This window comes from Bombina bombina, chromosome 7 (assembly GCF_027579735.1).
Source record: "Bombina bombina isolate aBomBom1 chromosome 7, aBomBom1.pri, whole genome shotgun sequence".
Classification (NCBI taxonomy): domain Eukaryota; kingdom Metazoa; phylum Chordata; class Amphibia; order Anura; family Bombinatoridae; genus Bombina; species Bombina bombina.
This window is the reverse complement of record NC_069505.1, coordinates 592,494,630-592,511,254: the sequence shown is the minus strand read 5'-3', so window position 1 is coordinate 592,511,254 and position 16,625 is coordinate 592,494,630. Positions and strand designations below refer to the sequence as shown.

Below are 16,625 nucleotides of genomic sequence, written 5' to 3'. Positions count from 1 at the left end.
TAACTAATGCTTCTGTAACAGTGCTCGTGCACGATATCCCCATAGGAAACAATGGGGCAGTTTGAGCTGAAAAAAAAAACCTAACACCTGCAAAAAAGCAGCGTTCAGCTCCTAACGCAGCCCCATTGTTTCCTATGGGGAAACAGTTTCTAAGTCTACACCTAACACCCTAACATGAACCCCGAGTCTAAACACCCCTAACCTTACACTTATTAACCCCTAATCTGCCGCCCCCGCTATCGCTGACCCCTGCATTATATTATTAACCCCTAATCTGCCGCTCCGGACACCGCTGCAACCTACGTTATCCCTATGAACCCCTAATCTGCTGCCCCTAACACCGCCGACCCCTATATTATATTTATTAACCCCTAATCTGCCCCCCAATGTCGCCGCTACCTTACCTACACTTATTAACCCCTAATCTGCCGACCGGACCTAGCCGCTACTCTAATAAATTTATTAACTCCTAAACCGCCGCAATCCCGTCTCACAAACACTATAATAAATTTTATTAACCCCTAATCTGCCGACCGGACCTCGCCGCTACTCTAATAAATGTATTAACCCCTAAAGCTAAGTCTAACCCTAACCCTAACACCCCCCTAAATTAAATATAATTTTAATCTAACAAAATAAATTATTTCTTATTAAATAAATTAATCCTATTTAAAGCTAAATACTTACCTGTAAAATAAACCCTAATATAGCTACAATATAACGAATAATTATATTGTAGCTATTTTAGCATTTATATTTATTTTACAGGCAACTTTGTATTTATTTTAACCAGGTACAATAGCTATTAAATAGTTATTTACTATTTAATAGCTACCTAGTTAAAATAATTACAAAATTACCTGTAAAATAAATCCTAACCTAAGTTACAATTAAACCTAACACTACACTATCAATAAATTAATTAACTAAACTACCTACAATTACCTACAATTAAATCAACTAAACTAAATTACAAAAACAAACAAACACTAAATTACAAAAAATAAAAAAAGATTACAAGAATTTTAAACTAATTACACCTACTCTAAGCCCCCTAAAAAAATAACAAAGCCCCCCAAAATAAAAAAATGCCCTACCCTATTCTAAAATAAAAAGTTAACAGCTCTATTACCTTACCAGCCCTTAAAAGGGCTTTTTGCGGGGCATGCCCCAAAGAAATTGGCTCTTTTGCCTGTTAAAAAAAAGCATACAATACCCCCCCCAACATTACAACCCACCACCCACATACCCCTAATCTAACCCACCCAAACCCCCCTTAAAAAACCTAACACTAAGCCCCTGAAGATCTTCCTACCTTGTCTTCACCCAGCCGGGTATCACCGATCCGTCCAGAAGAGGGTCCGAAGTCTTCATCCTATCCGGCAAGAAGAGGTCCTCCAGAGGGTCCGAAGTCTTCATCCTATCCGGCAAGAAGAGGTCCTCCAGAGGGTCCAAAGTCTTCATCCAGGCGGCATCTTCTATCTTCTTCCATCCGGAGCGGAGCGGGTCCATCTTGAAGCAGCCGACGCGGAGCCATCCTTCCTCACCGACGGACTAATGACGAATGAAGGTTCCTTTAAATGACGTCATCCAAGATGGCGTCCCTCGAATTCCGATTGGCTGATAGGATTCTATCAGCCAATCGGAATTAAGGTAGGAAAAATCTGATTGGCTGATTGAATCAACCAATCAGATTCAAGTTCAATCCGATTGGCGCTCGCATTCTATTCGCTGTTCCGATCAGCCAATAGAATGCGAGCTCAATCTGATTGGCTGATTGGATCAGCCAATCCGATTGAACTTGAATCTGATTGGCTGATTCAATCAGCCAATCAGATTTTTCCTACCTTAATTCCAATTGGCTGATAGAATCCTATCAGCCAATCGGAATTCGAGGGACGCCATCTTGGATGACGTCATTTAAAGGAACCTTCATTCGTCATTAGTCCGTCGGTGAGAAAGGATGGCTCCGCGTCGGCTGCTTCAAGATGGACCCGCTCCGGATGGAAGAAGATAGAAGATGCCGCCTGGATGAAGACTTTGGACCCTCTGGAGGACCCCTTTTTGCTGGATAGGATGAAGACTTTGGACCCTCTGGAGGACCTCTTCTTGCCAGATAGGATGAAGACTTCGAACCCTCTTCTGGACGGATCGGTGATACCCGGCTGGGTGAAGACAAGGTAGGAAGATATTCAGGGGCTTAGTGTTAGGTTTTTTTAAGGGGGGTTTGGGTGGGTTAGATAAGGGGTATGTGGGTGGTGGGTTGTAAATGTTGGGGGGGGGGTATTGTATGCTTTTTTTTTTACAGGCAAAAGAGCTGATTTCTTTGGGGCATGCCCCGCAAAAAGCCCTTTTAAGGGCTGGTAAGGTAATAGAGCTGTTAACTTTTTATTTTAGAATAGGGTAGGGCATTTTTTTATTTTGGGGGGCTTTGTTATTTTTTTAGGGGGCTTAGAGTAGGTGTAATTATTTTAAATTCTTGTCATCTTTTTTTATTTTTTGTAATTTAGTGTTTGTTTTTTTTTGTAATTTAGTTTAGTTGATTTAATTGTAGGTAGTTTAGTTAATTAATTTATTGATAGTGTAGTGTTAGGTTTAATTGTAACTTAGGTTAGGATTTATTTTACAGGTAATTTTGTAATTATTTTAACTAGGTAGCTATTAAATAGTAAATAACTATTTAATAGCTATTGTACCTGGTTAAAATAAATACAAAGTTGCCTGTAAAATAAATATAAATGCTAAAATAGCTACAATATAATTATTCGTTATATTGTAGCTATATTAGGGTTTATTTTACAGGTACGTATTTAGCTTTAAATAGGATTAATTTGTTTAAGAAATAATTTATTTCGTTAGATTAAAATTATATTTAATTTAGGGGGGTGTTAGGGTTAGACTTAGCTTTAGGGGTTAATACATTTATTAGAGTAGCGGCGAGGTCCGGTCGGCAGATTAGGGGTTAATACTTGAAGTTAAGTGGCGGCGATGTTAGGGAGGGCAGATTAGGGGTTAATAAATTTTATTATAGGGTTTGCGAGGCGGGAGTGAGGCGGTTTAGGGGTAAATACATTTATTATAGTGGCGGCGAGGTCCGGTCGGCAGATTAGGGGTTAATAAGTGTAGGTAAGATAGCGGTGACGTTGGGGGAGCAGATTAGGGGTTAATAAATATTATGTAGGTGTCGGCGGTGTTAGGGGCAGCAGATTAGAGGTTCATAGGGATAACGTAGGTGGCGGCGGTGTGCGGTCGGCAGATTAGGGGTTAATACTTGAAGTTAAGTGGCGGCGATGTTAGGGAGGGCAGATTAGGGGTTAATACATTTTATTATAGGGTTTGCGAGGCGGGAGTGAGGCGGTTTAGGGGTTAATACATTTATTATAGTGGCGGCGAGGTCCGGTCGGCAGATTAGGGGTTAGTAAGTGTAGGTAAGATAGCGGCGACGTTGGGGGGGCAGATTAGGGGTTAATAAATATTATGTAGGTGTCGGCGGTGTTAGGGGCAGCAGATTAGAGGTTCATAGGGATAACGTAGGTGGCGGCGGTGTGCGGTCGGCAGATTAGGGGTTAAAAAAATGTATTATAGTGGCGGCGATGTGGGGGGCCTTCGGTTTAGGGGTACATAGGTAGTTTATGGGTGTTAGTGTACTTCATAGCACAGTAGTTAAGAGCTTTATAAACCGGCGTTAGCCCATAAAGCTCTTAACTCCTGACTTTTTTCTGTGGCTGGAGTTTTGTCGTTAGCGTTCTAACGCTCACTTCAGCCAAGACTCTAAATACCGGCGTTAGGAAGATCCCATTGAAAAGATAAGATACGCAATTGGCGTAAGGGGATCTGCGGTATGGAAAAGTTGCGGCTGGAAAGTGAGCGTTAGACCCTTTCCTGACTGACTCTAAATACCAGCGGGCGGTAAAAACCAGAGTTAGGAGCCCTTAACGCTGGTTTTGACGGCTAACGCAGAACTCTAAATCTAGGCGAGTGTGTTTGCCCCAGGAGCTGTTTAGCTAATTTTACTGACCACCCAGCTAAAATTTTAGCCAATAATAAAAATGTTAAATTTTTATTGCACAAATTATCATTAAAAACATTTTCTGTTAAATTATGCAATAACATTGTGCATTGGATAGCAGACAATTATATAATATTAAAAAAATATGACTCTGATACCACCCGGCTGGCATAATTTTCTATGGAGAAAAAAATAATAATATATATACAGTGTATGTATATATATATATATATATATATATATATATATATATATATATATATATATATATATACACATACACACACACACACACACACACACACACTGCACTCTCAGACTGGACTGGGTACACATCCTATGACCCTACAACATGCATAGCCTTGGGTGCTCAATAGCACGTACCACGTCAAGGTCTCTTCCAAAACCTGGGTCCCTAATACAGCCGTACAATGCAAACAAGCAAATCAATCAAACTAACTGGGAACAAGTGAATGGTGCACAGACTTATGTAATCACCCTAGACCACTGGTCTTCAAACCTGTCCTCAGGCCTAACAGCCACATTCTGATGATATCTGAACTAGAGCACAATCAGTTGAATAGTAAACCGTTATTTTACCGGCTCACACCCAAGGTAATCCAGAAAACCTGGACTGTTGGGGAGGCCCGAGGATAGGTTTGAAAACCAGTGCCCTAGACATATACGAAACACGGAAAGGGGCTGTACTCTCCGACTGTACTGGGTGCACATCTTATGACCCTGCAACATGCACAGCCCAGGGGGCTCAATAGCACTAACAGGTAGCTGTACTGTCCCCAGAGTCCCAGGCAGTTAACCCCATACATGCCAGATGTGATAACTAACTCTTCCAGTTTTGCTTTTAATCTTAGCTGAGAGCTTGCAAGTGAGTGCTGGACTTCCTCTCTGTGTTGTATTAATTTGTTTTGTAATTTTCCCTATGGGCCGTGCACCCAGACTTGTCTGGGGTAAACTGCCTGGGACTCTGGGGATGGTACAGCTACCTGTGAGTGCTATTGAACACCCGGGGCTGTGCATTTTGCAGGGTTATAGGATGTTTACCCAGTCCAGTCTGAGAGTGCAGTCCCCTTCCGTGTTTTGTATATGTCTAGGGTGATTACATAAGTCTGTCAACCCTTGACTTGTTCCCAGTTTGATTGAGAGCTTGCATTGTGTGGCTGTACTAGGGACCCAGGTTTTGGGAGAGACCTTGACGTGGTACCTGGGCTTGTCCCATTTGACCAGATGCGGTAACTAACTCTTCTAGTTTTGCTTTTAATCTTAGCTGAGTACTTGCAAATGAGTGCTGGACTTTCTCTGTGTGTTGTGTGTGTGTTTATATGTGTATGTAAATACACATATAAATACATAATAATAAAAAAGCTAAAATTTGCCTTTCTAAAATAATTTTTTCAATGTTTTATGCACACATTATCAGTAAATCAATTTATGTTAAATTATGTAATTAGTGTGCTTTGGATAACTTAAATTTAAATATATATATATATATATATTTCTTGAGTAAAGAAGAGGCACTCACAGGTCTTATTAGGTATAAATACTTTTATTAGTTCATAGGTTTAGGTCAACGTTTCGGTCCTCGCAGGGACCTTTGTCAAGACCGTTCTATATACAGAGATACAAAAGTGAGGGTAAATGATAGATTCATCAAAGGGGAATAGACACATCACAGGGTAAAGGACTAATACTACCCATGGCGGTATAGAAATAAAAAGACAAATAAGAAAGCAAGAGAAGGGAGATACAGGGGCAAACGTTTGTCAGTTTTAAAACAATGTAAAGTACATAGATACAGGCGTGTAGCGAGCAGATAGTGAAATCTTACAGGTCATGAGAAGAGACCAGAGTCTAGTATGTCAGAGATTTATAGCAAGATATGTTAAAGAACAAAACTAATATGAAGTAGACAAAAATGAATGCATATATACATATATGGGGACACATGGTCTAACGACTCAACAGTTGGAAACAGCTTAAAAGTTGTACACTCATAAGGGGGCATCAGGGGGATCACATAAGTACTCAGAGGAGTGACATACAGTAAAAACTGGCAAGTCATTAAAGCTGAACAAACTAGTGCCCATAAAATCAAAAGAAAAAAGAAAATCAAGAAACATTCAAGAAAAAACATCAAGAAAAAGCATCAAGAAAAAGGCTCAAGAAAAAAAGGCCCTAAATTGCGTTTAAAATCACATAGTGTCCACACTTTTTAACATCAACAGGGTAGAGCCATATCTTTAATGTAAGGTTGCAAGTTAGCTAGGATACGAATAAGGCATTTGAACTGTATCATTTATATGCTAACCGGTATGTGTATGTTCATAACTGATCGTTCTTAAACAAGCTATGCAAGTGAATATGCGCAACCGTGTCAATATATTAGCCTCTGCATGGAGCCAGTTAATTTAGTCAAATAGACCCCCCACGGTCTGGTAGAAATATGCGCTATACTAGGCATAAGTAAGTGTAACAGACCAGCGTCTAATACAGGCGTGTATTCTCACCTTGGCAAACTTCAATGGTAGGCGTTCAGTGGTGAGCAGATTGTTATCTGCGCAGCCTTTATATACCCTGCCTGTGTCGGCGTCAGATGACGTCACACGTAGTGTTAGAGTGAGGTTGCCATGGTGATGAGTCACATAGTAAATTGCGGGGGGGGGGGGAAGTATTAACAGTGTAGACGGCATGAAAAGTAAATAAGAACAATAAATAAGCAGCAGTCAATAACGGCATATTATTGTGTGTAAAAGATCATTGTTAGTACATGGCCTCTAGTGCAGAGTACTTGTGGTTGGTGGAAATAAAGGGTGGACAAAATGTGTATGTATGTGTATAACGGGGAGCAGGCAAGGATCAGCACACAGGAACCACAGAGGGCTGTTCCAGTAGTGAGAACAAGCAAGCTAAATGTTTAAAAAGTTCCAGAATGTAGGAGTATCAATCATATAGCAGAAATATTCATAGAGTTTTATCTGTGTGTATGTAGTTAATAACATAGGCTTCAATATGAGAATCGATATCTATGTGACTGTGACAGAAGGAGTAATGCATACCATCAATATATATTCACATCTAGATGGGAGACTTCAAATTAGGTCAGGGGAGGGGGGGCAAATGTACAAAGAGATCAGCAGGTTACAATATACATTGTTTAACATACAAAAATGTACATAGGGAGGGGGTGTAAATGCACTTGTAGATAAGCTAGTAGAAAAGGGCATAGTCAATGCTGGTGTTTAATCCCTTTGGTATCAATGTCTCTAGGCGGTGTATCCATTTGGCCTCTCTTTTGAGAAGTTCATTGTTCCTGTCTCCCCCTCTTTTTAGGGGTGGTACCCAGTCAATGAGGATGGACCTCAACATGGCTACACTGTGGCCCTGCTGCATAAAATGTCGTGCCACCGGTTGGTCACTCTTCTTGTCTTTAATGGCTTTTCTGATGGCGCCAATCTCTTCATGGCCTGGTTCGAAGAGAAGTACATCTTTTCAAAGAATATGGACAAAATCAGCACATACCGGAGGTACATTGATGACATCTTCCTGATATGGAATGGCAATGAAGAAGACCTTCTACAGTGGTACAATGAAACAGATAACGCACTGCCATATGTGAAGTTTAAAATGGAATATAACAAACAGAGCATCCACTTTTTGGACATCGAGATCTATAAGGATAACTCAAACACTGACACAAAGATCGGCACAACGCTCTACTCCAAACTTACAGACCGCAATTCCCTTCTGACAGCAAATTCATATCATCCACCAGCACTAAAGAAAGGAATAATTAGGTCTCAAATGCTGAGAGTGATACGTAACAACAGCAGTGAACAAAACAAAGGAATACAACTCGAAGCAATGAGGAGGAAATTCCTACAGAGAGGATACAAGCTCACAGAAGTTGAAGAAGTCATGAAAGACATCTGTAACAAGACGCAGGATGATCTACTCTACAAGGCCACTGGAGTGAAGACCAAAGAGGACCGTATGAACATGATGGTCACTTTTAATCCCACCAGCAGATCTGTCCAAAATACAATAACTAAGAATTGGTTTATACTGAACCAGGATCCCACACTTCCATTCTATAACCAACCACCACCTAGAATGGTATATAGCAGAACCAGCAGCCTTCGGGATGTTCTTGTGAAAACAACATTTGAACCAGACCAGACACACAAAGGATGGTTACCAACACCCAAGAAAGGGTGCTATAGCTGCGGGAATTGTGTTACTTGCAACTCCTTTATTACTGGCCCCAAATTCCACCATCCACACAATGGAAGGACATTACAGATACAACACAGACTAACCTGCACAACAGAGTTTGTTGTTTATGTGATTATTTGTCCATGTGGACTTTATTACGTTGGGAAAACGAGTACTACCTTTAAGGAGAGGTTAGCTAACCACCGCAGCGCCATCAGAAAAGCCATTAAAGACAAGAAGAGTGACCAACCGGTGGCACGACATTTTATGCAGCAGGGCCACAGTGTAGCCATGTTGAGGTCCATCCTCATTGACTGGGTACCACCCCTAAAAAGAGGGGGAGACAGGAACAATGAACTTCTCAAAAGAGAGGCCAAATGGATACACCGCCTAGAGACATTGATACCAAAGGGATTAAACACCAGCATTGACTATGCCCTTTTCTACTAGCTTATCTACAAGTGCATTTACACCTCCTCCCTATGTACATTTTTGTATGTTAAACAATGTATATTGTAACCTGCTGATCTCCTTGTACATTTGCCCCCCCCCCCCCCCTGATCTAATTTGAAGTCTCCCATCTAGATGTGAATATATATTGATGGTATGCATTACTCCTTCAGTCACATAGATATCGATTCTCATATTGAAGCCTATGTTATTAACTACATACACACAGATAAAACTCTATGAATATTTCTGCTATATGATTGATACTCCTACATTCTGGAACTTTTTAAACATTTAGCTTGCTTGTTCTCACTACTGGAACAGCCCTCTGTGGTTCCTGTGTGCTGATCCTTGCCTGCTCCCCGTTATACACATACATACACATTTTGTCCACCCTTTATTTCCACCAACCACAAGTACTCTGCACTAGAGGCCATGTACTAACAATGATCTTTTACACACAATAATATGCCGTTATTGACTGCTGCTTATTTATTGTTCTTATTTACTTTTCATGCCGTCTACACTGTTAATACTTCCCCCCCCCCCCGCAATTTACTATGTGACTCATCACCATGGCAACCTCACTCTAACACTACGTGTGACGTCATCTGACGCCGACACAGGCAGGGTATATAAAGGCTGCGCAGATAACAATCTGCTCACCACTGAACGCCTACCATTGAAGTTTGCCAAGGTGAGAATACACGCCTGTATTAGACGCTGGTCTGTTACACTTACTTACTTATGCCTAGTATAGCGCATATTTCTACCAGACCGTGGGGGGTCTATTTGACTAAATTAACTGGCTCCATGCAGAGGCTAATATATTGAAACGGTTGCGCATATTCACTTGCATAGCTTGTTTAAGAACGATCAGTTATGAACATACACATACCGGTTAGCATATAAATGATACAGTTCAAATGCCTTATTCGTATCCTAGCTAACTTGCAACCTTACATTAAAGATATGGCTCTACCCTGTTGATGTTAAAAAGTGTGGACACTATGTGATTTTAAACGCAATTTAGGGCCTTTTTTTCTTGAGCCTTTTTCTTGATGCTTTTTCTTGATGTTTTTTCTTGAATGTTTCTTGATTTTCTTTTTTCTTTTGATTTTATGGGCACTAGTTTGTTCAGCTTTAATGACTTGCCAGTTTTTACTGTATGTCACTCCTCTGAGTACTTATGTGATCCCCCTGATGCCCCCTTATGAGTGTACAACTTTTAAGCTGTTTCCAACTGTTGAGTCGTTAGACCATGTGTCCCCATATATGTATATATGCATTCATTTTTGTCTACTTCATATTAGTTTTGTTCTTTCACATATCTTGCTATAAATCTCTGACATACTAGACTCTGGTCTCTTCTCATGACCTGTAAGATTTCACTATCTGCTCACTACACGCCTGTATCTATGTACTTTACATTGTTTTAAAACTGACAAACGTTTGCCCCTGTATCTCCCTTCTCTTGCTTTCTTATTTGTCTTTTTATTTCTATACCGCCATGGGTAGTATTAGTCCTTTACCCTGTGATGTGTCTATTCCCCTTTGATGAATCTATCATTTACCCTCACTTTTGTATCTCTGTATATAGAACGGTCTTGACAAAGGTCCCTGCGAGGACTGAAACGTTGACCTAAACCTATGAACTAATAAAAGTATTTATACCTAATAAGACCTGTGAGTGCCTCTTCTTTACTCAAGAAAATTCTACCTATCTACCATAGAGTGCACCCAGGCATTTCAACAAACAGTGAGTGCTTGGATCCCTTAAATCTGTGTATTTTTATATATATATATATATATATATATATATATATATATATATATATATATATATATATATATATATATTATATATATATATAAATAACAGAAAATATTATTATATTGCAAAATATTAATCTGTCACCACCCGGCTACTTCATAATTTCACTCGACTGGCAAAGTTGTTTTTTTTTGTGTGGAGAGTATATATATATATATAGATAGATAGATAGAGAGAGATAGTAATGTTAGTGTGTCTGTTATATAGATATAGATATATATATATATCAAAATAACAAGAGTATTGCATTGAGCAATGATACCTTTTTATTGGACTAACTATACATTTATAAGATGACACGCTTTCGGAAGAATGTCTTCCTTTTTCAAGTCTGAAACAATACTGACTAATATGATGGAATTTACAGATTATTTTTTAAAACATAGGATGGCTAGAAAGACAGAAAGTGTTACAGAGGTCTTTATATCAGTATATGCTTTGTGTATAACCATATATTTCTCCTGTCTGTTATCCTTTACTGACACTATCGTCCTCTGTCTCCTAAACCCCCCTCATGATATTTACGACACCCCCTCCTCCCCCTGCATTCAGACCTCTGTAACACTTTCTGTCTTTTTAGCCATCCTATGTTTTAAGAGATAATCTGTAAATTCCATCAAATTGGTCAGTATTGCTTCAGACTTGAAAAATGAAGACATTCTTCCGAAACTTGTCATTTTATAATGTATAGTTAGTCCAATAAAAAAGTATCATTGCTCAATGCAATACTCTTGTTATTTTGATATCTAAATCTCTGGACTAACACGGCTACTCCAATCAACGTATATATATTTATATACACATTTTTAAATGTATTTTATTTAAGAAACTGGTTAGTGTTTTCTGTATTATTTATAAAAATATATAAATGTGTATATTTTTATGTATGCATGCATACACACACACACACACACACACACACACACACACTAGTTTATTAGTAGATAAAAAGTTGACTCCGTTTAAAATGTAGAAAGAATGTGTGTGTGTATATATGTGTGTATGTATGTGTATATATATATATATATATATATATATATATATATACACACACATACCCCCACACATACATGCCTCATGTGCTTAAAAAAGTAAGCAAAATTAGTAGTACTGTCTTTCACTTTTATTCTGTCATGTTTGTTTTATTCTTGTGTAGACATTGGAGCCAGAAGGGAAGTCAAGTTGGAAAAGTTTCGAGCTATTGCTCCAAGAGGAATCATAGTAGTTGAAGATGACACCCCTCAGGGATTAGCCTATGACAAAGAATTCAATCTAGGACGTTCTAAAGATTTAATGCTAAGGGAATCGTCACACGGAAGAGGTGATATGTCACAAAACAATTACGTCAATGCTTGTGTTGAGGAACAACTCATTGGTGGTGGTGGTAAAATTGGTCATGAAGATGACATAGAAGTGATACAGTTTAATTACACTGAAGAAGACATGAATGTGTGCAGTTCTCTGAAGGATAGCGCTTTGGAAGATGCAAGTCAAGTGAATACTGATTTGGAAAAATCTATGGACTTTTCTAGTAACATAGACGCTATCCATAAGACGTACGTATGCAATGATTGTGGGAAACAGTTTTTTCGGAGCTTACACCTTTCCGTACATCGTAGAACTCATACTGGAGAGAAACCTTACACTTGTACAGAGTGTGGGAAACACTTTATTTCCAAATCGCATCTTACTTGTCACCTGAAAACCCATAGTAAGACACGACCCTTTATTTGCAGTGAATGTGGGAAGAGTTTTTTACAGAATGCACATCTTATTAGACATCAAATGTCTCATACCGGAGAGAAATCAAACCCGTTTGATAAAGACCTTACTAAACAACTGGTATTGCACACTGGCAACAGACCTTATGTGTGTGGTGAATGCGGTAAGAGTTATACGCAAGGATCTAGTCTGGTGATCCATCAGAGGACGCATACTGGAGAACGACCATTTTCATGCAATGAGTGTGGAAAGAGTTTTATCAGTCGTGCATATTTTGCTGCCCACCAAAAACTCCATACAGGAGAAGGAACGTACATTTGTAGTGATTGCGGTAAAAGCTATGTTAGCAGATTCCATCTTCGTATACACCAGAGAAAACATACAGGAGAAAGACCGTACGCCTGTAGTCAGTGCGGGAAGTGCTTCATCTCCAGATCAGACCTTGTTCGCCATGAGAAAATCCACCAAGCTCATAGGCCGTACGTCTGTAATGAATGCGGCAGAAGATTCACTCAGTCAGCGCATCTTGTTAGACATAAAAAAATACATATGGATTCCATAGTGTAAAAAAAAAAAAAAAGTTCAATTGTGCTGTTAATTATTTTTAAGTTACCAAAAATGTGTCTCCATGTCTCATATAGTTTGGACATTTTTGTTTTATTTAAAGAGCCGTTAAACTGTAGTTAATAAACACTAAAACCAATTTGTGAAGAAGAATATAAAGCATTCTTATGCCTTCAAACATTTTGATGCTGTGGTTTTAAATAAATACATTTTATAGCAGCATTTTCTGGTTTCATTTGGGTTCGCCCCAAAGAGGGCAAGATTACACATTGTGAATGGTAACTCCATCTTTTGTTTTCATGAACCAGCATTCAGTTTCAAAACCACCCCTTTCACATATCTATGTAGTTGCTGACTTATGAGTATATAGCAAACAGTAGCTGTATTAGGTTAATAGAGAGCATTATTCAGAAAAACAAACAAGTGCAGGGACGTGTTTAATACATTAGACAGACTTTATAAAAAATGCTAATATAACCCACTCTAAGCAAACTAGTGAGACGTTTCTGCATATGCTAAGAGTTCTTGTTTGTGCCATTACTTACACGGTGCACGACTGGACGTGCAGGTACCTCGTGGGCGGGATTTGATTGTTTCAAATTCCTTGTAATAAGGGGCAAAGTTATTTATTCTTATGTTACATTAACTTTATTGTCTTTCAGATTTTATAATATAGTTAATAAAAATTAAACACTCAAAGTGGTGCGCACATTACAGACTTCACTGGCCATATCCTGCTAGTGTTTAGGGGAGTTTGGCTATGTTAAAATTATTCTTCTATTATCAAATTTGCTTTGTTCTCATTGTATCCTTTGTTTAAGAGTAAACATAGGTAGGCTTAGGAGCAGCAATTAACTCTTGGAAGCTAGCTGAACACCTCTGATGAGCCAATGACAAGAGGCATATATGTGCAGCCACCAATTATCAGCTAGCGCCCAGTAGTGCATTGCTGCTCACAAGGATACTTGGGTATGCCTTTCAACAAACAATACTAAAAGAACAAAGCACATTTGACATTGGAAGTCAATTGGAACGTTGTTTGAAATTGTATGCTCTACAGGAATGATGACAGACATTTTTTTTTGTTTCATGTCCCTTTAAATAATGTTAAAGTAGTAGCTAGCGTATAGTATATATGAGCTTTCTGAGTTGTATTTTCTGTAAACATTATTTGGTGTCTTCGCCATTGGATCCTAGTCCTTTATAGTGGTTTCTTCGTTATGTAGTGATTCTTTCATTAAAGGGACGCAAAACCCACATTTTTTTCTATCATGATTCAGATAGAGCAGCAATTTTAAGCAACTTTCTAATTTACTCCTATTAAAAAAAAAGTGATTCTCTTGCTATCTTTATTTGAAAAAGCAGTAATGTAAATCTTAGGAGCCTGCCCATTTTGGGTTCAGCACCCGGATAGCGCCTGCTGATTGGTGGCTAAATGGGTGTCACTTTCTACCAATAGAGCTGTGGGAGTTTTGCTAATCAGCCAATGAGATTCTACCACACAGACCAGTAATGCACTTAATTTCACTTCCTGTTAGTTTCAAAATCAACACAGAGAACTTTAAAGGGACAGTAGAGACCTTGTGCTCTAATATTGCAGTCTGAATATTAGAGCAGGTTAACCTTGTTTGCTGCAACAGTTTTCAGAGTTCAAACTCCACTGTCCATTTTCCTTAGTTGAAAGAGCTAATCCAGACTTGAGTCTAGAAATGACAGGACTTGCCACTGTCATTATGTTAGCGAAATCTCCATTGTTTGTGCTTCCGCAAAAATGATAAGATAACAAAATGCAAATCAGGGACATGTATGTGACAGTAGCAGGCTTGTGAGGCTGCCATGTGCTCCTTCAGTTTTCAGGACTAGAGAATTCACCATTTTTAGACCTAAAGGGACGTGAAACCCCAAATTTTTCTCTCATGATTCAGACAGAACATACAATTTAAAAACGTTTCCAATTTACTGCTATTATCAAATTTGCTTTGTTCTCATGTAATTCTTTGTTGAAGAGATATCTAGATAGGTAGCGTGTACAGGAAATAGTGCTGTCATCTAGTGCTCTTGTTAATGTATAAAAATAGTACTACATGACAGGAAATAGTGCTGCCATCTAGTGCTCTTGCTAATGTATAACATTAGTACTACATGACATGAAATAATGCTGCCATCTAGTGCTCTTGCTAATGTATAACATTAGTACTACATGACAGGAAATAGTGCTGCCATCTAGTGCTCTTGCTAATGTATAACATTAGTACTACATGACAGGAAATAGTGCTGCCATCTAGTGCTCTTGCTAATGTATAACATTAGTACTACATGACAGTAAATAGTGCTGCCCTCTAGTGCTCTTGCTAATGCATAACATTAGTACTACATGACAGGAAATAGTGCTGCCATCTAGTGCTCTTGCTAATGTATAACATTAGTACTACATGACATGAAATAGTGCTGCCATCTAGTGCTCTTGCTAATGTATAACATTAGTACTACATGACAGGAAATAGTGCTGCCATCTAGTGCTCTTGCTAATGTATAACATTAGTACTACATGACAGGAAATAGTGCTGCCCTCCTAGTGCTCTTGCTACTGTATAACTTTAGTACTACATGACAGGAAATAGTGCTGGCCTCTAGTGCTCTTGCTAATGTATAACATTAGTACTACATGACGGGAAATAGTGCTGCCCTCTAGTGCTCTTGTTACTGTATAACTTTAGTACTACATGACAGGAAATAGTGTTGCCCTCTAGTGCTCTTGCTACTGTATAACTTTAGCACTACATGACAGGAAATAGTGCTGCCATCTAGTGCTCCTGATAATGTAAAACATGAGTACTACATGACAGGAAATAGTGCTGCCATCTAGTGCTCTTGCTAATGTGTAACATTAGTACTACATGACAGGTAATAGTGCTGCCATCTAGTGCTCTTGCTAATGTAAAACATTAGTACTACATGACAGGTAATAGTGCTGCCATCTAGTGCTCTTGCTAATGTATAACATTAGTACTACATGACAGGAAATAGTGCTGTTATCTAGTGCTCTTGCTAATGTATAACATTAGTACTACATGACAGGAAATAGTGCTGTTATCTAGTGCTCTTGCTAATGTATAACATTAGTACTACATAACAGGAAATAGTGCTGCCATCTAGTGCTCTTGCTAATGTATTACATTAGTACTACATGACAGGAAATAGTGCTGCCCTCTAGTGCTCTTGCTAATGTATAACATTAGCACTACATGACAGGAAATAGTGCTGCCATCTAGTGCTCTTGCTAATGTATAACATTAGCACTACATGACAGGAAATAGTGCTGCCACCTAGTGCTCTTGATGATGTATAACATTAGTACTACATGACAGGAAATAGTGCTGCCCTCTAGTGCTCTTGCTAATGTATAACATTAGTACTACATAACAGGAAATAGTGCTGCCCTCTAGTGCTCTTGCTAATGTATAACATTAGTACTACATGACAGGTAATAGTGCTGCCATCTAGTGCTCTTGCTAATGTATAACATTAGTACTACATGACAGGAAATAGTGCTGCCATCTAGTGCTCTTGCTAATGTAAAACAGTACTACATGATAGGAAATAGTGCTGCCATCTAGTGCTCTTGCTAATGTATAACAATAGTACTACATGACAGGAAATAGTGCTGCCATCTAGTGCTCTTGCTAATGTATAACATTAGTACTACATGACAGGAAATAGTGCTGCCATCTAGTGCTCTTGCTAATGTGTAACATTAGTACTACATGACAGGAAATAGTGCTGCCATCTAGTGCTCTTGTTAATGTATAACATTAG

General features: G+C 38.8%; 1 protein-coding gene across 2 annotated transcripts in view; it reads left to right on the top strand.

Moving 5' to 3' along the window:
- Positions 1-16,625, top strand: part of LOC128667163 (zinc finger protein 568) — an 84,274-nt gene that overhangs the window by 59,122 nt on the left and 8,527 nt on the right. Inside the window, exon 6 of one of the 2 annotated variants that reach the window (XM_053722095.1) lies at positions 11,680-13,031. The exons of the other annotated variant lie outside the window; for it this stretch is intronic. Coding sequence (XP_053578070.1) covers positions 11,680-12,812 — 1,133 coding nt within the window. The 3' untranslated portion in view covers positions 12,813-13,031. Of the gene's footprint in view, positions 1-11,679; positions 13,032-16,625 lie in introns of those variants that run through there. 2 annotated transcript variants of the gene reach the window in all.